Source organism: Filicampus tigris, chromosome 4, assembly GCF_054856515.1.
Source record: "Filicampus tigris isolate MCC_2025a chromosome 4, RoL_Ftig_1.0, whole genome shotgun sequence".
Classification (NCBI taxonomy): Eukaryota; Metazoa; Chordata; class Actinopteri; order Syngnathiformes; family Syngnathidae; genus Filicampus; species Filicampus tigris.
In genome coordinates, this window is record NC_141220.1 from 23558883 (window position 1) to 23581038 (window position 22156).

The 22156-nt window shown below is 42.4% G+C and overlaps 2 protein-coding genes across 6 annotated transcripts in view; one reads left to right on the plus strand and one right to left on the minus strand.

The window, feature by feature from the left end:
* Nucleotides 1-1336: 1336 nt before the first annotated feature.
* On the plus strand, nt 1337-15664 carry siah1 (siah E3 ubiquitin protein ligase 1). 2 transcript variants are annotated; one of them, XM_086029491.1, is made up of 5 exons: nt 1337-1636; nt 7802-7858; nt 10405-10586; nt 11769-12065; nt 13933-15664. In XM_086029491.1, the coding sequence occupies exons 1-5, from the start codon at nt 1519-1521 to the stop codon at nt 14302-14304; spliced, it is 1026 nt and encodes a 341-aa protein (XP_085885617.1). In that variant the 5' UTR covers nt 1337-1518; the 3' UTR covers nt 14305-15664. The 2 variants fall into 2 exon arrangements, with proteins under 2 accessions (XP_085885617.1, XP_085885616.1); XM_086029490.1 differs by having other exon boundaries at nt 1548-1632; nt 7800-7858.
* Nucleotides 15665-20746: 5082 nt separating this feature from the next.
* Nucleotides 20747-22156, minus strand: part of lonp2 (lon peptidase 2, peroxisomal) — a 33284-nt gene continuing 31874 nt past the window's right edge. For 3 of the 4 annotated variants that reach the window (XM_086028534.1, XM_086028532.1, XM_086028535.1), the window contains one exon: nt 20747-22099. The gene's annotated coding sequence lies outside the window, so the exon portion shown is untranslated. The remainder of the gene's footprint in view (nt 22100-22156) is intronic. The other variant, XM_086028533.1, reaches the window with a different exon arrangement.

Sequence of the window (22156 nt, forward strand, 5' to 3'; positions counted from 1 at the left end):
TCGTTTTTAGCCATCTATGGGGGCGGACATTTTGTAACGACCAATCATAGCTCAGTTTCAGAAAACAGGTGAGCCGGGATGCGCACTTCACATGAGCATCAAAAGCTTTTATTTTGAAGTAGGTCCACAGAGCGCGTGCTGACTGTCTGTGTGCGGGACTGTGAGAGGCAGGGGTATGCTGTCAATCAAACAGCCGGGCGCACATGCAGGGAAGTCAATGTTGTTTAAAGATACGCCCACCAAAAACAAACAGCGAAGCACACGGCGATAGCAAGCGTTTTAGCGACGCGTTACAGAAATGTGTGATGAATTAATGAAAATGGAGGACTCTGAGGTAAGTAAAAAGACTGCAGAGAAAGGGAAATGCAGTTACAACAAGGTCTGGGGTAACTCATTATCCGTGGGTGAAGCCAGTGAAAGACGAGTCAGATAAAGCTTTCTGTGAACTTTTGTCAGTGTCTTCTTTGTTAAAAGTGAAGGTGAATACGATGTCAAACGCCCAAAATAATGCGAGACTCACAAAAAGCGTGCAACTCAAAATGAGGCTTCACGTTCTATTGATACATTCCGACTAAAACCACAAGGTAGTAACTAGTCTTTACCACACTGTTGAACACTCCCAGTCGTACAGGTCAGAGGATTGTGGTAATAAGCTCTCACCAGCTATATTTCCGGACTGGAGTCCGATATTGCAAATGGCTGCTGTTGCTGTTATGGAGAAAATTGAAAGACTTGAGTTGTGATGGACAGAATCTAAAGTGTTTCATCAGTGCTTTCCTTGGTTCTGGAAGTGCACGGTGCTGCTATGGCAGACACGTTTGTTTACAACTGAATGTAATGTAGTTGACTAGTTTTGTTTTATACTTCTTGTTTTATTTTTGTTTTATCCTGTGGCTGTCTAATTTGAAAATAAATTGCAGTAGTTGTAGTAGCCTGGCTTTGTTAGAAGGATTGTCTTTGTTACTGCACTTTAATGCTCTATATGTTGACTTGAGATTTGACAAGGTTCAAGGTTCTATCGTGTGAGTCTGACTATTGCTAAAGTTCATATACCTCAAGATATGATGAGACTGACTCATTACAGAACTTTATAGTGAGCTCATATTGCTAATTAATGTCTCCAAGATAGACCTCTTTACCAGCACATTGTGTCGCATTTCTGTAAATGCGGATATTGCAATTCTGTGTTCTGTGTTTTTATGTGTATATCTTTAGTTGTTATTTTCTTGCACTTGTATGTTACTGAACAGTTGGCAAGCGGTGCTATATGCATTTTCGGTGTCCACCGCGATTGTCAGCTGCGTCCCACAACATTGTCCCCCCACAAGCACACTCCCTGTCCCACATCTGGTGAGTTTAGAGCTGGTCACTGCGACTGAGAGCTTGCGGGCCGACGGCGAGCGAGGGGCGCGCTCCCGAGGCAAACTTCAACAACCGTGCGCGAGCCCGAACCGCTCGCTGCTCGTTTGCTACTATTTAGCGCCTGGCGTCTCGCCTCTGCTTCACGAGCGTTTGCGAATGTGTGTTCCTGCAGCTAACCAAGGAAACACGGACTACATTGAGCCGCTGTCGGCCCACTGTCGGCGTATACGTCGTTTTATCCGCGGCGAAGTCAAGGATATTTCGTCCGAGGTAAGCTGGCTCGCGCTATTAATGGCGAGAGGAGGTTTGGAGCGAGTGTGCTGTGGTCAAAACAACAGCGTTAGCTTCCCTTGCATTAGCGTGGGGCTAACATTAGCTAGCCCTGTTGCTAACTTGTGTGCGGGCTTCACTTGTTAAATAACCCTTTTAACTGTTGCGGTCAGACCAACGCGTTACTTCTAGGAAGTGGACACGTTTTCGTTTGTTTGCTTGGTCGTAGGCTCGCTAAGATTAAAAAATAAAATAAAATAAAAGATCGATTTCGTGAGCGTACATGCTAAGGCTGCCGCTCTCCGTCACGACAAGGCCTTGCGTGTGTGTGTGTAACACAAGCCAGCAAGGAATACGCCGCTGTTTTCCTCGAAAAGCACATCGTGTCTGATTGACTCCGCTTGGCTCAACGTAAATGTGTTCTTTAGCACGTCTGTTAGTTAAGAGACGGTTCTGTGGCCGAGAGAGGAAAAGATCAACACTGACTCGGTTGTGGTTGCCAGTGAGTGACCTGGCTTCAAGTGGAGGCTTGGATGTCAGCATTGAGCATAAAATGTAATTGAAACGTCTCCATCCTTGCAACATTATCTTATCTTTTTAATCGGGTACTGTAAGTAGACCTGGTGGTAACATGTACACCTGTTTACTTGTAATGAACTAGCACGGGCAGCTACATTTGTCGGCTGCATTTTGTCATTAAGAGTCTGCTCGTGGGGATTAATGCTCCTGTCTAAGCGAAGGTTTAGTTCACGTATCGGCCACATTACGGGCAACAAACTGTTGTACGGGCTCAAGTTGGATCTCATTGTCAAGCTTCTGTATGGTGCTGAAATTTGTTAAAGTGATTACATCGTTATTGCTTCCATTTAATCAAGGAAAGACGATGCACTCTCACACCGCACCTCGAGCCTCTCTTCATCGGGCTCACGAATAACTGTTCGTGATCAGCTGAGTAGCCTGTTGCCATAACAACACTCACTGAGTCAAGCATCAACAGTAGCGCTTCAACACTGCTCGAAGTGTGCGTTTTGTGTGTGTGTAAGTAGAAGCACAACATGTTACAAAACGTGCCTTAACAATGATTTGTTGCAGTTTTTATTCTTGCGGTGGCACACTTTTTTTTTTTGTTGCTATACCTGTCACTTGTGCGATTTCTTAAGGCAGCACAATGTTATTAATGCAGCCATTTTTTTTGTTGTTGCAGCTGTTTCCAATTAAAATATATTCAGACCCTCCTTTGACCACCTTTTAGATATATGTAAATACATAGCTGGGATTGAATGTCTGCGTTCTTAAAATACAAAAAAAAAAATGTCATTGGCAGTGAGTGAGTGAGTGAATGTAAGTTAAAACTGTCAAATATTTTCTTCTGACTGAAGTAGAGATTTGTTTTCAGGGTGTCCAACGATAATGGATTTGATCAAAATTGACATCTTTGCAGTGGCTTACCACACACTTATGTCTCTATTGCGATAACAAAACCCACATTTTTACATCTGTCCGGATGTGTCCTAGACTGTGCAAATGTAGTAAAAGACCTGATTACAGTAAATTATATGGGGGGGAAAAACATTTGTCATATTTCAGCAAATATTTGTATGAAAAATACTTTACTGTGCTGCCATTATCAAACAATCAAATGGTAACGCAGTACGTACTGTACACTTGGCGTTTCTTGTTGTGATGACATTCTTCCATTGCTGCAGAAGCGAGTTCATTGCAAACGTTAACCTCCATATTTCACAATTGATTTATTATTTGTCTGCATCAGTTGGAGACACGCTAACAAGCTGAAACAATGGGGGGGCCGCGGGTGTTGTCTCATCCATCTCCACTGTATTTTCCCAAATGAAAAAAAGAAACGATGACAAGAAGAGATGAAAAGCAACGTCTCGTGCCGAAAAGTCACTGCAGCACACCACACGCTGCAGCGAACACAGTTATTTGAACCTTGAATAATATTAAAACACAACATCATGACATAACTCCAGGTGTGGTGTGTTGCCTAGAAAGTAGCGGGAGTGTGATTCAAATTTACAGCAAAATCAAAATTGCTGTATCATAGTTTTTAACGATTGACAGTGACTCGACTTGCAAAATATTTTACAGTGAATAGTTTAAGCAATAGAAGTTTGTTTGCCATCAATAATTACTTTTTTATGTACTTGATGCCAGCATAAATGCCTTAAAAGAAACAGGCACATTGTGTACTTATTGATTACTTATTGATTAATTTGCTGAATTGATAATCTGTATAGTACATGAAATTTGAAATGTAAGACAACCATTACTGCTTTTTAAAGCATTTTTCATTTTCACTGTACGGCAACACTCGCCACCTTCGGAACGTTTGACCTCAACAGAAGTGCATGCCTTTTTTCCTCACAAAATGATTTGGGCTCATCAGGATTTATCTCCTCTGACAAACTAGGTTTGTTGGGGAGAAAGTACTGGTAGTCCTCTTTGCCGTTCATTGTTTACAAACGTTATGTGAAACCTATACATTTGCGCAATAACCCCAAGAACCGCCATTTTAAACGCTTTAGCCAATCACAGTTGGACTAGGTAATATGGCCTCAAAATAGAATCCCTGATTTCCCCCACCCCTAAAATCCAATTTCGATTTTTTTTTTTTTCCCCCTTTCAATACAAATAAAAAGTAAATGACACTGATAACAGAAACTCTGACATGGACCTTTAAACACAACCTATAATACATTTTAATAAAACGTTTCAAATGGAACTAGGCGGTAATATGGCGGCGCTGGAATGCGACATCACAAGTAACAGTGAGTCATTTTTTCAAAATGACTTTAATTTTCCCAAATAGGTTTATTTGAACTAGGCTCAATTGGACGCACAGTCACCCAAATTTCACGATGCGGCGACCGGGAAAAAAAAAAAAAAAAAAGGGTAGTACATGTACAGCCAGCCGAAGTCTCCTCGACTCTAAAAAAAAAAAAACAAAATTTATTGTAAATATTGAAACTTGGGGTAAAAATTCTCGCAACTTCCCAACATCCCAGACGTGATGGCGCTACCAGCCGTGGATTATCGTCAGGGTCTGGTAGGCGGCGGAGGCAACGTGAATAAAAGCGGGTCGGCCGAGCCGAGCTATGGCTAAGCTAACGGCTAATAGTGATTAAGCGCTTCGGAAAATGGATGGATGACAGGATATTACTCTGTTTTCTTTTCCGGCGCTCCTTTGACTGGCTACATTCCATCATTGCATTCATGTTCAAGTGTGTCCGTGCCAAAGCGCACCCCCCCTTGACGGTATGACAACGTTCTAAAGTGCACGACAGCGACTCGAAGCTTTTGCGGCAAACCTCACCGGAGTCGTCAGTGAGCCGTCACACACGCGGCGAGCAAGGGAAACTTGTAGCGTGTGTGTGTGGAGGGAAAACCAGGACACGGTTCGCGACTAGTGCAAGAAACCACATGTCCGCGGCGAGTGCAATATGAGGAGGAACGTTTGACGTTTTTGAGCCCGTTGGCGATCTTGCGGCCGCTTCACGACGGACATTGTGTGAATGTGGTTCTCGCAGTAGTGAATGAATGACTGAATGAATGATCACGTGCATGCGCAGCTGCTGCGCACGAGGTACTCAGATGTCCCAACAGAGCCTGTTCTAATGACCTCCTGTGCCCTATTGATGGCCGGCTTTGTTCTCATTCTTCCCCGTTCTTCCATTCATCTTTTCTCTCCGAATTGGATCCAGCTCATGGCTGAAAGTGTCTTGATGAAACGCGATTGCTGTTGTTTGACCAGCGCTTTAGTTTGACGACGCCTGCGTGATTTGTGTCAGCTGCGACGCGCGCTCATATTTATTATTATTTTTTTTTTAGGTTTTTCACTGCATACATTTTCAAACCCTCTTTTACCCTAACGTTTGGAAAAAAAGAAAAATGAAAAAAAAAAAGAAAAATATAAATACGTTCCCGGGATTGAATGGCTGGACTGTGAAAAGACAAATAAATTCGTCAATGGCAGTTAAAGGTAAAGACCGGAGTATCCATAAGCTCCACCCTCAACGGTTCTGTTTAGGAGAAACGACTCCCAATTGATTTTTCCATTTATTTAGGCTAATCAAACACGATTGTGCACTTTTTTACCTCTCCTATCTCGTTTCTAACTGGGGGAGGGGGTGAAGATATTCGTCGAAGTTTTTTCACAGCCAGTCATGCACCACACTTGTGTTCTCTTACGATTATACCACGGCGATCTAAAAATGGCCATTATGCCATATGACGCTATAGTGTTTATATTGATATTTTTGACGACTTTTTAGAACGTAGAGAGAAATATTGCCGTTAGTGTCGCTCTGTCGCGACACTCATGTGGCATCCGAGCAATCGAACGCCGCTCAGCTCAACGCGGCAGCTTTTTTTTCGCGTTACCGTTGCCTCTCACTCTCCAGGCATGACTAATCAATCGGCACGCGATCCAACCGTGGCACTAACGTAAAAGTTGCAACGTCTGGAGAAAACGTATCGTCCGAAAAATGCCGCCGACGCGCATTTTGGGGCGAGCGTTAGTTTTGGCCGGCGATGCTGTCGTTCAAAGCTGGAGGCCACGTGTACTGTTCAGGCTGTTTGCGTTCAGCACTACACTGTGAATAGAAAAGGCGCTATTGGTGTCAGACCGGGCAGCTTGGTGGTAGAGCCTTTGCGAGTGTGAAATCTGAGCCCTGCGCATTCAGTTGGGCAGAGGGAGTGGCGGGCGGGGGGGGGGGGGTGGCACAGAGAGAAAAAAAAAAAAAAAAAAAACTTGGTCCACCGTGGCAGAAGAATTATTGTGCCGCCGAAAACACGGCTACTTCCGTGAGTAGGTGCGTGGAGGAAAAAAAAAAAAAAAAGGAGAAGCAAGTGGAAACGGAGTTCTTGGTTTGGCTAGCGTGTAGATGGAGAACGGGAGGGGGTTGTGGGGGTGGGGGGGGGGAGTCAGTGTGAGCATACGCTGTTAGTGCTGACATTGGACACCGGCTCAGCTCAGCTCCGCAACCCGCAGTGACACCTACCGCACTCCAGGAGCGGGAGTGCGTGGAAGTCAGACAGTTTGGGACTTTCCCTCCTCCTCCTCCTCTTACCAACTACAACCCCCCCACCCCCCCCCCCCTCCCAAAGCTACCCCCCACCCCTCTGGAACACCACGTGGCCAAGTCTGTGTTTTCCGTTTTTTCCAATTGGAGGGAAGCTTTTGTAGCTCTTAAGAGAACAAGCTTGCTCTGTTTACATTTGGGAATCAGTAAAGCTGAGTTGGTTTTAAAGTCAAATCGAATGAAGCAGCATTCTATTGTCTTTATTTGGAGTCACCTTTTATTAGTAGAGGTTTACATTGTTACCCTATCGAAATTGCCTTTATCGTTCCCAAAAAGCGAGATGTCTCTTTGTGTTGAATCGTCAGGCCTTTTATCGATGCGTATTGTATCGGTTAAACGATGTTCGTTACACTGCTACCCTTTTGTGAAGATTGACCCTGTAGCTCCTCAGATACAGTTTAAGGGTTCAAAGGATGGCGGCCACGCCCCTTTTCGACCAAAACGTCCAAATTTGGCGGGCCGTGGGCTCCTGCTCCAATCGATGTCAAACGTAAGATTTTGTGGTTTTGCCATCGCGATTAGCAAGTGCACCAATTTTCATTCAAATCCCAATTTTGGAAAAACATGGCGATGTGGATGCCGACTATAGCCATGTCGATATTATTGCGATATTTAACATGTACCTATTGAAATGCCATTTTTAGTAGCTATCGAAAAAAATTTTTTTTTTCATATCTTTGCAATATTTTTGCATATTGCATCAGCCATTTTATTTATATATATATACACACACACACTTGCTTTGACCGCATCAAATAGTTTTCGACAAATGATTGTTGGATAATATGCCGCTGTTTCATTTTATAGGCAGACTTGGTGTTTTTTTTTGTTTTTTTTTTTTAATAGATGTTTTGAATAAAAGTAGTTTCAAGATGGCCCATCACATTGTATCATGTCCTTGATTGCCTGAGACAGGAAATTAGAATCTAGTGGCTACTGTGCACAATGCCACTCATTGTGCTCATTCCAAACACTTTCATTTGTTTCATTCATTTGTAGCCAATTGATTTAGCGGGATGTGTCAATCAACACTAATTCTGCATGTCGCTATTTCTTTCTTTTCAGAGGTCCCCCCCCATTTCAAGAGAAGACGAAAGCCTTTTTTGGAAATCTTATGGACGAAGGTGAGTTTTATTCTTACTACATTTTTTTTTTTTTTTTCCTCGAGTGAACTTTTAGAAGGTAACCGAGCTTTATTTTATGATGCGCATTTCATACGCAATGTAACTCAGTGTGCTTCACATAATTTAAAAAAAACAAAAAAAAACGTTTAACATTTAAAAGCAAAGTAAAGAAATAAAAGGGAATCCGGCAACCCGTTGTCGTCGAGTCACAGCTTGTTGGTTGCCTTTTAAAGTGGACGTCAACCCAAAGATTTTTTTTTTCCAGAATATGTTCTATGCAGGCCCACTAGTCTAAACACGGCATTCCGATTAATATTACATTTGTGGAATATGAAAAATCCACCCGTTTCTGGCTAGCTCAGTGGGAGGCCATTTTGTCACTTCTGTCGACTGAAGATGGCATCGAAGTTGCTCGGGGCTCAGATAACGACCAATCATGGCTCAGCGTCACAAAACAGGTGAGCCGTGATTGGCCGTTACCTGAGCCCTGAGTAATTGTGACGTCATCTTTAGTCGACAGAAGTGACAAAATGGCCGCCCCCTGAGAGGTTTAAAAACGGGTGGATTTTGCTGCTAAATTTATATTCCACAAACACAATATTAATCAGAGTGCCGGGAACATATTCTGGGAAAAAAAAAGTTTGGGTTGACTTTCCCTTTCAGTCATACGGTCAGCGTCACATATAATATAAATGTGCTCACCCACGGGATCGCTTGGTTAAATAGCTCACCTAATGTTCACTGTCATGATTATCTTCTTACGTTAGCCTTTGAACCCAACGTGAGGAGGACAAGGCCAGTCGGTGTGAAACCGTTCACAATATCAGGAAAAGCAAACATGACCAAAAAAAAAACCCACCAAACTATTTTGTGTATATTTTTTAAATGAATCGGCAGATCGATCGGTAATCAAATTATTGTTTTTTTTTTTCCTGCCAAAAATCAGCATCGGCCTCAAAAATCGGCGAACTGAATGTATGCATCGTCCTCGGTGCCACTCTCCTCCTTGATGTGGTTTAGCGTTGTCCTTAAAATGGATTAGGCAACTGAGTCATTGCCTGCAAGGACCTGCCTTGACTGGTTATATCATTTGCGCATGCTAACCGAGTCTGACTTTGACCCTGGCCTTGGACTATCTCAGTGGCCTGTGCTAATTTCGGCCCGCTGCTCTGGCTTGTGTCACTGCTGCTGCTGCTGCTGCTGCTGCTGCTGGTATGCTTGCCAGCTAAAAAGTGCTATAAATAGTCACTAAGGAATTATCCCCATTGCCGCAGATGTGCGTACAAATGAGCGAGCAAGATGTAGAAGCGTTAACCTTGCACATACAGATGCTGTGAGCAGCCTGGATGTAAAAAAAACCCAAAAAAAACAAAGCGGCAGTGGACGCTACAGTCTCCACAAAATTGTTCACATGCCAAGTTTTTGTAATGTAAAAAAAGAAAAATACACACAAAAATCCCCGCCACCCTACACCCTTCTCAAAAAGCTGCTTTTTTTTTTTTTTTCTCAAATGCTCACTCTTGGTCTCATGTCTTTGTCACAAACATCTGGAATTTGAACCTCTCCGTGAATCTTGCTGATTTAAGTTTCACTGGAGCTGAACAATAAATCGAAGAAATATCGTCATCGCGATAATGGCAAAGATGGGCGATAAATGAATACTTTCATATGGAATTGTTTGTTTTTATCGGACTTTGACCAATTAGACGCAACATTGAATGGGCATCACGAGTCAATAATAGAACAGTACCTATGGACATTACTAACACGAAATAACCTTCAAAATTTTGAGTTAAAATTCAAAGTTATTATAATTAATAAATCAATTAGATAAGCGTATGTTGCAATTTCTTATTTTGCCACGTGAAAAAAGTATTTCTTTCATTCGATTATAAAAATATAATTTCTTTAGGGTCTTGTTAAATATCACAGAAATATCAATCATGCAATAATAGGGATTAACGATTAATCGAAAATCGATTTAAAAATCAATGAATGAATCAATTAATCGATTTGCCCCGATGAATTGAAAATCGAGTCGATTAAATTCATCTAGGAAGTGATGTCTTGAAACGTTTTTTTCATTCTACATGCATAGCGCATTTTGAATGTGTCGATCAAATGATGCTTTTGCGCCAAACATCATTGCGTATTGCGTTTGTGGATGTTCTGCAGAACCACACCAGTGCACAGAGACAAGCATGGTAGCAATTAAAAAAAAAAAGGAAAATCGGGAACAGAAAATCGAATCGAATCGGGGCTTGAGTGAATCGTTACATCCCTATGCAATAATCAACACTAGTACCACATATCGCTTTTATTTCCAATATCATGCAGCCCGTTTGAGTGGAGTGCAACTCGGCATGTATCGTAATTCTGTTTTGTGCACTCAAAAATGAATGACTTTATTGTCAGGTAGTTTGGACCTACGACGGAAAAAACAATTTGGGCTTGCAACGACAGGAAAACTCCCCGCCGTGGCCCTGTCCCGTCTTTCATTCATGGCCCATCTCCCTCTGCTTGTGTTTTATTTTGGATTTCGTCAGAAATGAGTCGCCAGACTGCCACCGCGCTGCCCACGGGAACATCCAAGTGCCCTGCCTCCCAGCGCGTGCCCACCCTGTCAGGGACCACCGCCTCCAACAGTGACCTGGCCAGCCTGTTTGAGTGCCCGGTGTGCTTCGACTATGTCCTGCCCCCCATCCTTCAGTGCCAGTCGGGACACCTGGTATGTGATCGCAACATGCATATTGCAAACCGTTTTGCTTCCTTGGACTAGAGCTGCTCGATTATGGGGGGGAAAAATAAAATAACCTGAATATATTTTTCTTCGGGTCATTATTTTCAATAGTTAAAAAAAAAATTTATAAAAATTAAATATCTATCGATATCGACCAATATGAAACACTTATATTGTGATATACTTTTCAGTCATATCGCCCAGCCCTAGTTTGAATGTAAAAAAATATGAAGAGAAATACATGTAAAAGTTTCTGTTGGACCAAACAAAATTTATAAAATAAGTTGTCAAATTAAAAAAAAGAGGCAAATGTAAATTCAAGTATGATTTTTTTCCCTTGTGTTACCGAAACGTGCATCGGTTAAAAATACATATGAATAATCTTTTTTAACGATTACACCAATTTTATAATCGTGGAGAGTACTAATCGTATTTGTAATTGCATTCCAATTAATTGCACACAAATCTGGTGGTATTCCGCTACCAGATTAGTTTTTTCGGGACCACAAAGTAGCTTCGACATAATCCTAAATCAAATTCACACTTAATTGATTCATAACATATTCGCCCCTCTCTGTTCTTTCAAAATTTTCGGTCTTGACAACCCCTCACGATATTGCTGTCCAATAACCCATAAAACGGCAATATTCGTCTCTGCGCTCCAATCTGTTGCTTTATAAACGGCGCGCGAGGCGCCTGCCAGTTTGCGATCGGGGCCATAAAACAAAATGAAAATATTGGCAGGGAAATGGAAAGCTGCTGCGGCAACAAACCCTTTACTGAGGGTTCGCTGAAATGCTGCGTTTGATCAAGAACTAGCGCACTAATAAGAAATTCCAACAATTCTTCCTGTTGACCCGTCAGGCGGATATATTAAAAAAAAAAAAAAAAAAACAATTATAAGTGACTGCCAAGTGAAATGAGTTGTTGTTGGCAGGACCGTTAAACATTTGTCTCTTCGTGATCCAAGATGTAACACAAAGCAGAGGAAAGTGTCCACAAAAACTTCCTGGCTAGAGATTCCAAAGTGTACCGTTGCTATGCGGATGCGAATTGATATTCCAAACGCGGGCGGCGGTCGACTTTGTCCAATTTTTGGTGTTCAAAATCTTCCCTTTCCTCCGGCGTGATTTTTGTTTTTTGTTTTTTTTTTGCGCCCGCCTTTCCCAGGTATGCTCCAACTGTCGGCCCAAGCTCACCTGCTGCCCCACCTGCCGGGGGCCGCTGGGCTCCATCAGGAATCTGGCCATGGAGAAGGTGGCCAACTCGGTGCTCTTCCCGTGCAAATACGCCTCGTCGGGCTGCGAAGTCACGCTGCCGCACACCGACAAGACGGAGCACGAGGAGCTGTGCGAGTTCCGGCCGTACTCGTGCCCGTGCCCCGGCGCCTCCTGCAAGTGGCAGGGCTCCCTGGATGCCGTCATGCCTCACTTGATGCACCAGCACAAGTCCATCACCACGCTGCAGGTCTGGTCTGAGCCGCAGACACTGAGCACATTGGCCACACGGGGGCGCTTTTGTCAACCTTTTTAATGCCACGCTTCAACAAAAGTTTAGCATCCAACAGCCGTTTAGAGGATGCCAAATATGCAAAATCAAAGTACACGTAGCGCGCCGCGGCGTTAAGAGAATACGCTGAGCTCTCTAAGAGTCTTTTCTATTTCACTTTGGACGGCTCAGGCTTGATACATAATGTAATGAAAGGTCATGCTGTGTTTTTTTTTTTTTTTCCAAACTAGGACTTGAAACGCTTGAAACAATCACGCAAAAAGTCGGCGAAGCGATCAAGGCTGATTTAATGAGACATTTTCTGTTTCACCGTACTTGCATGGCTTATTTTGACATGCTCAACTTTGTTGACAGAGCGCAAACCAACAACAAAATAGAATAGAAAGCCTTTGCCACATTCAGTGGTGCAACAAAATAGAAACATAAAGACGAGTAATAATATTTCCACCTTGCTAAAGCACCAGCTCGGAGCTATTGAATTTACCCCTTCCAAAAAAAAAAAACCACGTTAACACCCCTTCAAAGAAGGTTATTTTTCTTCCAAATGGCTTCCCGGTAGATCAGAATAAACGGAAATGGGAAGCTGGTACACCTCCCAATCTTTGCACCGGAAATTCGGAAATACGTCTTGAGCTGCTGCGCGTAGTCCATTGCGGCCGTTTCTGGAACTAACAGACTTGGACAGCTACTGTGCAAAGGGGCGTTTTGAGGGCACTGGACACTGCTTTCCGTCTCTTACAGCTGGACTCCATTGGTTCCGGCGCTTTTAAATCGAGGTTCCACTCTACTGTGCTTCTTTTGACTCAAGGGCTGTTTTTACAAGAGGAAGCACTTATTTAATCATTTGTAAGGGGAAATAAAAAAGGGTAAACGTATATGTGCATATATATATATATATATATATATATGGCTTATAAAATGTAAATTAATCTCCATAGTTAACGCTAACTTTAACAGCCCTTTTAATCTCCATAGTTAACGCTAACTTTAACAGCCCTAATAAAATTATATATATTTTTTTATTATATATATATAAAATTTATATTATATATATATATATATTTTATATATATAATTTATATATAAAAAAATTATATATTTTTTTATTATATATATATATATATATATATATATATATACATATATATATTTATATATAATTAAAAAAAATATATCATTTTAATCTCCATAGTTAACGCTAACTTTAACAGCCCTAATAAAATTATATATATTTTTTTATTATATATATATAAAATTTATATTATATATATATATATTTTATATATATAATTTATATATAAAAAAATATATTTTTTTTTAATTATATATATATATATATATATATATATATATATATATATATATATATATATATACACATACATATATATATATATATATATATATACATACATATATATATTTATGTATAATAAAAAAAAATATATCATTTTATTAGGGCTGTTAAAGTTAGCGTTAACTATGGAGATTAATTTACATTTTATAAGCCAGTAAATGCAGTTAACTCGTTTTTATTGACTTCCTGTGGCGGCCGACCTGCTCACCGTGCAGCCAAATTTTGAGCAATCTCCGACTCGAAATATACTTTTATATTTTTCCACATTAATTCCAAGATTTGACTCAAGTAAATATCGGTTCCAAGCTCCGCGAAAAAATTGTTGAAAAATACGATTAATCGCGATCAATTATGGAAAATGTTGCGACGAATTTGTTAAAAAAAAAAAATGAATCGCTTGACAGCACTACCTTTTTATATGATATCATTTTTCCAATTGAATGCTGGAGTAAAAACGGTCTTTTCCAGGGCGAGGACATTGTGTTTTTGGCCACGGACATCAACCTGCCCGGCGCAGTGGACTGGGTGATGATGCAGTCGTGTTTCGGCTTCCACTTCATGCTGGTGCTGGAGAAGCAGGAGAAGTACGACGGCCACCAACAGTTCTTTGCCATCGTGCAGCTCATTGGGACTCGCAAGCAAGCGGAGAACTTTGCGTACCGGCTGGAGCTCAACGGCCACCGGCGCCGCCTGACCTGGGAGGCCACGCCGCGCTCCATCCACGAGGGCATCGCCACCGCCATCATGAACAGCGATTGTCTGGTGTTCGACACGTCCATCGCGCAGCTCTTCGCCGAGAACGGCAACCTAGGCATCAACGTGACCATCTCCATGTGCTAAGAACTCACCGCCGATAAACCACGGGGGGGGGGGGGGGGTTTGGGGGAGGGCTAGGGGGGGCGGGGTTTAGGCGCCGGTCGTCGGATGCGCCGGTCGGCCGGCTCGGAGGCGGGGGTTGGAATCGGCTCGGCCCCCCGTCGACGCCGGACTTTTTGAAGACACTATGGATGTGGAATCGGGACTGCCGCGTCGGGCAGCCGCGAGGGAGCGGAGGCGGAGGCGGGCGGGGCGAACACGAGGACGGGGGGGGGGGGGGAGTGTGGAGGTGCGTCTCACCTGGTTGAGTCGTCAAGGCGTTCGTTATCCGCCAGTCGTCTCCGTTCTTGGTTTAGTCTCCGCCCGCACCAGTCGCTCAGCTCCACCGCATACACACACACACACACACACACACGCGCTACCTGCTAACACGGACGCCATGATCCATGCTAGGCAGTTTGCAAGCTATCTAGCCTCATGTGAACGGACCCCCCCCCCCCCCCACCTCCCCTCCCCTCCCTCCCGGGAACCCCCTCTTCCGACTGACAGCTGCGGTTCTGCGGGTGCAGACGTGCCACCGTGTTATGTAGCTCCCGGTTCTGTCGCGGACTCCCAAGCCCCGGAACTCGGGACATCCTTCCCTGCGCCGATTCCTGACGACTGTGCAATGGACACGCGTTTCATCACCTGAGTTGATTGTTTTTTTTTGTTGTTTTTTTTTTTTTTAATCGATGTTACAACACTCTCTCCTCGCATCCGTGCGATGGCTCTCAGATGGATTTTTCCACCCCTAAAAATGATCGCAACGGTTCATCCAACACGTGTGTGTGTGGCCTTATTGGCACTTGAGTGAGCGAGAAACGATAACGCGGGTCGTGTTTGTCGAGATGAAATCACAGCATTTGAGTTCGGTCGAATTTTCTTTGTGGGATTTGCTCGGTCTCTCGAAAGAGAGGTTAGGTTGACCAATTGGCCTGCTTATCGCCACCGTCTCTTCTCTTCTCAGTGACTCGGATGCTACAATTATTACACGGAGATGATTTTGTCAGATGACTTTCCAAAAAAAAAACAGCAGGCGGTTGTTAAACTTGTGGCTAAACAGTGTTTTATGTAGTTTGAAGCAAGTTGTATTCCCTCCCTCTCCTCCTCCCGCTCGGCCTGGTTGGATTGTTTTTTTTTTTTGTTTTTTTTTCTTCCCGTCATCTATTTGTCCGTATGTCCTCTTGTGGTAAGTCTTCTTTCTTCTTTTTTTTTTTGTTAATAAATGTGAGCGTTTTTCTTTATGTGGAGTCGCCATCATCTTGCTGCTCTCCCTCAACTGGACCCTCCTTTGACCTTTTTCTGTTTTAACATGTCATTAAATAAATTTATCTTTTTCATACAAGGTGTCCGCCTGTTTAAAATGTTTTCTTTCTGCACGACTTGCGGTGGTATCACTACTGTTAAGGACTCGCTCCAAATCGTCCGTGTTTTGTCCTGCAATCGGCTGGTGACCAGTCCAGGGCGTGGCCACCAAATCACACCTATGACCCCGCCCCCTCCCCCTCCCAATCAGGACAAGCGCGATCAAAACATCGTAACAGTTGTCCCACAACACTGACTTACATCCATTCTAGTCCTATGATTCTTAAATTTAGTCATTTCCTTGGTAATGTTTTCCCCTCTTTCAGCCACAGGAGGACAGTCTTGTAGTTTAATCTCCATTTCAGTCTGCTGACAACAAATGTCCAAAGTGGAGCTTTATTCTTGTTCCAATCCAGACAGAGTGAAGTTGTTACTCAAAGTGTAAAAATCCCGACACACTCATGCTGCCTAGTGGACGTGAATAGAATAGAAAGCCTTTTGTCAATTGTTTGTGTCCTGTGAAAAACACTTGTGTCCATTTTTTTCAATTTTCTTATTTTTTACGTGAATGGTGTTTCCGCGTTACTGACATCGCGTTAAAGTGATTTTCTTTTTTTTCCCCCAAAATTGGACAGAAGTGTTTTTCAGAGGACAGCGACGATATACAATAAAATTGGGACGGATGGACAAATGACCTGGGTCTTGAGATTCATCATATTAACGTAGGGGCACACTCATCAATCAATCAAACTCTATTTGTCTATCGATTTTCATACATAAAATGTACGTTAAAAATCATCCCTTTATTACTCTAATTTCATGGCTGATTCTTGTTCAGATATGTATATAAGTGCTCAATGTTCGTGACTAAAGTCAAATTTGATAAAAGTTAGCAACTGTAATGATTTACCAGGCCGGTATATATGATGTACACTTATGTGGACAGAAAGACAATTCATGTTTGATGAACATGTCCACAAATGTGGACAGAGGGGGTTACTTTTGAAATTGTATTTGGGGATCATTTTGATAGAAAAAAAAATTGTTTCCTACATTACAAGAAGATAATAGTATAAATAATTCTACATCGATTTTTTTTTTTTTTATTAGATTTTTCTAATGTTTTCCCCCTCATAGCAATTATTCTGTATCACAAGTGCTGGAGTTGCTGGGGTTAATTGGTGGAGAGGAGTCAGAGGTGGAGGATTTGTCAGACATTGATGATTCTGCGGGGGGATACCGATTATCAGCCCCCACGAAAGGAGCCAAGCAGCAGTGATGAAGACAGTAGTGGGTGTGAGGACCCTATTCCACAGTTTGAAGGTATGGTGCTGGATTTTCACATTTACCAAGGTGCACACGCAGTCCATGAGCAGGTTGAAGAACCTGGGAATCTAGGTTTGGCACGCTTGGAGATTGATCGTCCGTCTCAAACTCTGCGTCCTAATACAAAAGTCGCCTATATTTGCGACCGTTTTTTCACATCCATTCAAGGTGTTGAACAATATGAAGAAACAGATATGAAGTACAGTTATGAAGAACCGGGTCGCTGCAGCAGTGCAGACAAACCTGCTTACAAAAAAAAAAGATGGAAGAGGTACCTCTGTGCAAGTTACCACTGAGGGTGGAAAGATTTGCGTTGAGAAAGTGGTACGACAATAAACCGGTTTTGATGATGTCTGCTGTTCGTGCTAGAGAGCCAGAAGACACCTGCCAGAGATGGGACCAAAAAAAACACAAAAAAACAAAGCAATATGTGACCATTTCACGACCAAGTACCATCCGTGAATACAACTCCGAGATGGGTGGAGTTGACCTTGTTGATAGAGTGATGAGTTACTATCGCATGAATGGCCCTTCAAGGAAATGACCACTGCAGATGCTGATGCCTTTTACCGATCTGGCTTCAGCCAACAGCTGGTTACTGTATCGCAAAGACCTCGGCGTATTTGGCACTTCAAAGAAGAATATCATGCAGTTCCTTGAATTTCATGTTGAAGCGGCTACGATCTTCTCGGGTCAGCACGACAACGAAAAACTCTTACACGGAAAATACACCAAATACAGACTTTTGTATTTGACGACTCAACCGTGACTTTATTTATTCCATGGAAATATAAAACGAATGTCCACATATGTGCACATCCTTTTTCTCAGAAACGACATCATGTGAAAAGATAATCCTTTGTATTTATAGTCATTCGGTTCCAAGGAGCCCAAATAACCAAGAGAAATTAAAAACGCAAGCCATGGAAGAATCCGGGTTTTAGGAGGTTAAAGAAACTTCAGACGGAGCCGAGATTGCAGCAGTGCAACACCATGAGACCACAGACAGCCGCAGCCCAGATGACACCGCCGAGAGGGAGCCATAAATTGTGTAATCTGAACAATAAGGGGCCTAAAATTGAACCCTGGAGCAAACCATATTTTACTTTATGAAATGTTTCCTCCGTACAACAAAATTGTTTCTTTGCAGGCACTCTGGGAGGCCACGGGGATTGCACAAAACATATTTCAAAAATTATAAAACAAAAGAAAATATAATGGACTACATTTGGAGGCATAATACAAAATAACAGCATACAATTTAACTTAATTGATTAGATGCATTCAAGGTTGACTCAAGTGTAGACTTTTGAGTTTCACAAAATAACGCCATTTGCTATTTTAATCAGACTACATTTTGAGGACTCAATGGTTTTTGGACAATTATTGACAATTTCAATTGGGTTTCAAAGTAGGGCTTTAAACCAGAGTTATGGTTTCAGATTAGGGCTTGCAACTAGGGTTTCAAAATAGGGCTTTTGAAAATCTCTTTGTTCTCGCATTTTACAATAAATTCACCAATTATTTATTGAGATAAATTAACACAATGAATACAGTAAATACAGTACACGAACCAATTGGGGAATAGCTAAATTAATACATCGAAACAATGTAGCAGTCTTGAATGTAAATGCTTGCTGGACCATATTATACAGAGCAATGGCATAGGATACAGTCTCGAAATTGGTTCCATTTCTTGGAACAGGACTTTCACAACCACCGTATGATACAGAGCCACATACTGCTAAGACAAGGGGCTCACCAAGCCTAAAAACAAAGACATCACCCGATCACAACCAGCAGTCTGTTCTGCTTAGTGTCCATTACACATACACGCACAGTGCCACAGGGAACCCTTTTTAGGATACGTGCCTCGTAAACGTGGGAAGATGTCTGAGTTCAAGATAAACTTACACTCTTCCTCTGTTTCTGATAACGGAACACAAAAGCTGACTGCAAATGGCCCCAAAAAGTGACTTTACTGCCCAAAACCAGATCAAAGCTTCAGGTGAATCCGTGGGGTCATTGGCTGATGAACGCCTATCTATCATCTGTCCTCACTACCTAATACTATAATTGCTACGTTCACACTAACTGCGTTGGGAGCGTTTCTGGCAGTGCGTTTCAATTGGGAGTCAATGTAGTTCGCGCCGGCCGGCGCGGTTACGTGCAGGGTGGCGCGAATGATGCGTTTGAAGCGGCGGGACGCGGAGCGAAGCACCGGAAATCCGCCCGTTCGCTCCACTCGGCGCGTATAAGCGAGTCACTTTTTAGCCATTCCGCCTCGCGGCAGGGAGGCAGCCTCGGGCATACTACGTCACACACAGCGTCCTGTTCACTCAACGGCTTTTTTTTTTTTTTAACAGTTCTTGAATTTTACAGACAGCAATATTGATAGCATTAGCATAGTGTGCAAAATGTTGACTTGTTTTATACGCGCCGAATGGAGCGGATGGGCGGGTTGTTGCTGCAAATCTGCTTGTGGCAGCTGTCAGCAGCTACCGTCCGGACTATGCGTCCCTGGCTGATTCCATTCAGTGCAAATCATCAGAGTAAGGTAATTACAAAACATTTTTTTGTTGTATTGTGCTCTATAGGTTGATGCAGTCATGCAAGGTACACCAGCATATACCGTACATATAAAAATAATTCTCAGTATATTTAGGTGGTAGATCATTGTGACTCGGTCATGTCATAAGTAGCTCTCAGGCTGAAAAAGTGTGGTCACCCCGGGAATAGATGATAAAGACACAGTTTTACAAGGAAAGAAAAGTTGAGGTATTACTTTTTCAAGTCAAGTTGGAATTAAAACCAGATGCGTTTTGCTAGTCCGGCCCTTTCTCCATATTGTCGCTGTCGGGTGGAATCCTCGCGTCTCAAATCACTACTTTTTTTTTTAGAAAATGAGAAAACACCTTGCTTGAGTTACCAAACAAAGCATCCGTCAAGTTGATACTATTAGATCTGCATAAACAAAAAAAAAAACCACCACAAAATCAAGCTCAATTACAAATCTTATCACAAATTTATCATGCTGTCATTCGGAGGTGGGCATTCCGTCACAGTGACGGACGCCTGTTTTGCTGACGCACAGACGATTTTTGCCCATCGGTGTAATCATCACTAACCTGGTGAAGTCCCAACGGATCTCACAGTCCATCACTGACGGACGCCCCTTTTTGCTGACGAGAGACGGAAACTCGACCCGCCAGTCTCGCGTGTGTTTGGTATGAGACAGACTAGGTCGTCTTACTTGAGTAGCCTGCATTGACATTACATGTACAGTAGGTGGCAGTATGCCCCAAAAGAGAGAATCATGAGTTAGCAAGGTTGTAGGGCAACAACTAATTAATGAGCTATTTTTTATTTTTGGAAAGAGTAGGGTTAGGAGGTTGTGATACGATATTTTGCAGCTTCACACTTCAGGTGGCAGTAATGCATTAAAGGTTATTTTCTAACCGCTAAAAGATAGAACAACAATAAGTAGAAAAAGAAAAAAGGAGGAAAAGGAGAAGGAAAAAGGTAAAGAAAGAAAGAAGAAAATAAAAGAAAAAGAAGATACATTCAGTTTTGTCATGGCAACTTAATTTCGGTTTGCACAAGAACTGGGAAGCAGAATTCTGGTTGGGATTCTGAAAAAAAAAACAGGCTCAAAAATACTTTTTTCCTTTAAGGAGCATTTTTTTAAATCAATGATTTAATTTGAAGAGCAATTTCCAATTTTGAGAATTTTTGGCAGGTCAATTGCAGGGAAGCTAAGATGTTTATTAAAAAGAAAATATGACAATATACAGAATGAAAGATTGGTTTCCTTTTTAATCAATATTTTTTTTCAAATTTCTTATATCACATTGTGAATAGCAGCAAACTGTATTTTCTCATCTGGAAACATTTTCAGTGGTGCAGTTTCACACACAAATCTACATTTCAGTTCAAACTTCAAACTCAGGACTGTATTGTGAAAACATATCACGTTAGTGATATTATACATATCCAATAAACTATATTCATAATTTTCAATCTTCTGGGTCACTCCTCTTGGCTGACGTACGCCGTAACGTAACATAATTAATTTCCAGTCATGTACAGCTATGCGTGTAGCATTATTTAGAAAATTTCATCTCCAGACACTTATTAAACTACCCGCTATTATTATTATGTTAGCTTAGCACTTAGCATGGCTTTTCCGTCTTCTGTTCAAGTGGGGAGCGGATGGTGGCGGGTCAGGTGCTGGCAGAACAATAATTGAGAGCAGAGCAGGGAGAGCGTTGAGTCTCCTGACAGCTTACAAATTGGTTTTGCAGTTGATTACCACTCGCAGCCCATTTGTGAGAACGTTCCTTGTCAGAAGTGTAGCTTATTTGCCACAGCGGAGGCGATGACGAGTGACTCGGGAGTGAGTCGGCAATGTGTTTAGCCGCAATAGTAGCCGGCCGAAGCTTCCTGCTAGCTAGCCGGCTGTGGCCTAAATGGCACAACAACAAAAAAAAAAAACGTAAACATCTGTGATTGTTTGCTATTGCTATTCAATGTGTTTGAAAGAACACGAGCAAAAGGAACAAGAAATGACTGCGGTCTCACCGAGCAGTCCAAATCAGTTGAAACAGACCCCAACCTCCCCGTGACCCCGAAGAGAACTCTGAAGTGGCCAATAAAATGAATGCTTTTAAAATGTTGCAGGTGTGCCTGACACCACTACGCAAGTGTTCATGCTTATTTGGCCTTGTGTTAAGCGGAAAAATGCTCTTTGATGGATGTCTCATAAAGACAACCTATATAAGTACAGGTGGTTTACATTTGACTGTGTGTGTGTGTGTGTGTGTGTGTTTCACTCATGGTAGCCACGACTGAATAAGAAAAACCTAGTCAGCCCTGCTCAAATTCCAGGCTTTTGTAGTATAAACTTGAGATCAAGGTATTTGTTAATCATTTTGAAACTTTTCAAGATCTTTTTATACAGAGGGCAAGCCACCATTTAAAGTGCATCCGATTATCGTCCCGATCAAAACTAGCGGACTCGTCGAAGAGAGTTCACTCGTCCGACTTGCGCGCAAGGCAGCGAGGCTGCGGTTCCCACTCGGTGATGCAGAGAGTGCGAGTGTGTGACTGATTGGCGACCAATTCAGAGTGAACACAGCTCCTCCTGATCCTGAACAGGATAAGGAGAACAGAAAACAGATGGGTTTATATCAAGTCCGACAGGACG

Coding starts and splice junctions, on each gene's coding strand:
- siah1 (XM_086029491.1), top strand. CDS start 1,519: ATGTGTGTTCCTGCAGCTAACCAAGGAAACACGGACTACATTGAGCCG. Junction 1,637..7,801: donor GGATATTTCGTCCGAGGTAA/GCTGGCTCGCGC, acceptor TTCTTTTCAGAG/GTCCCCCCCCATTTCAAGAG. Junction 12,066..13,932: donor AGTCCATCACCACGCTGCAG/GTCTGGTCTGAG, acceptor GGTCTTTTCCAG/GGCGAGGACATTGTGTTTTT.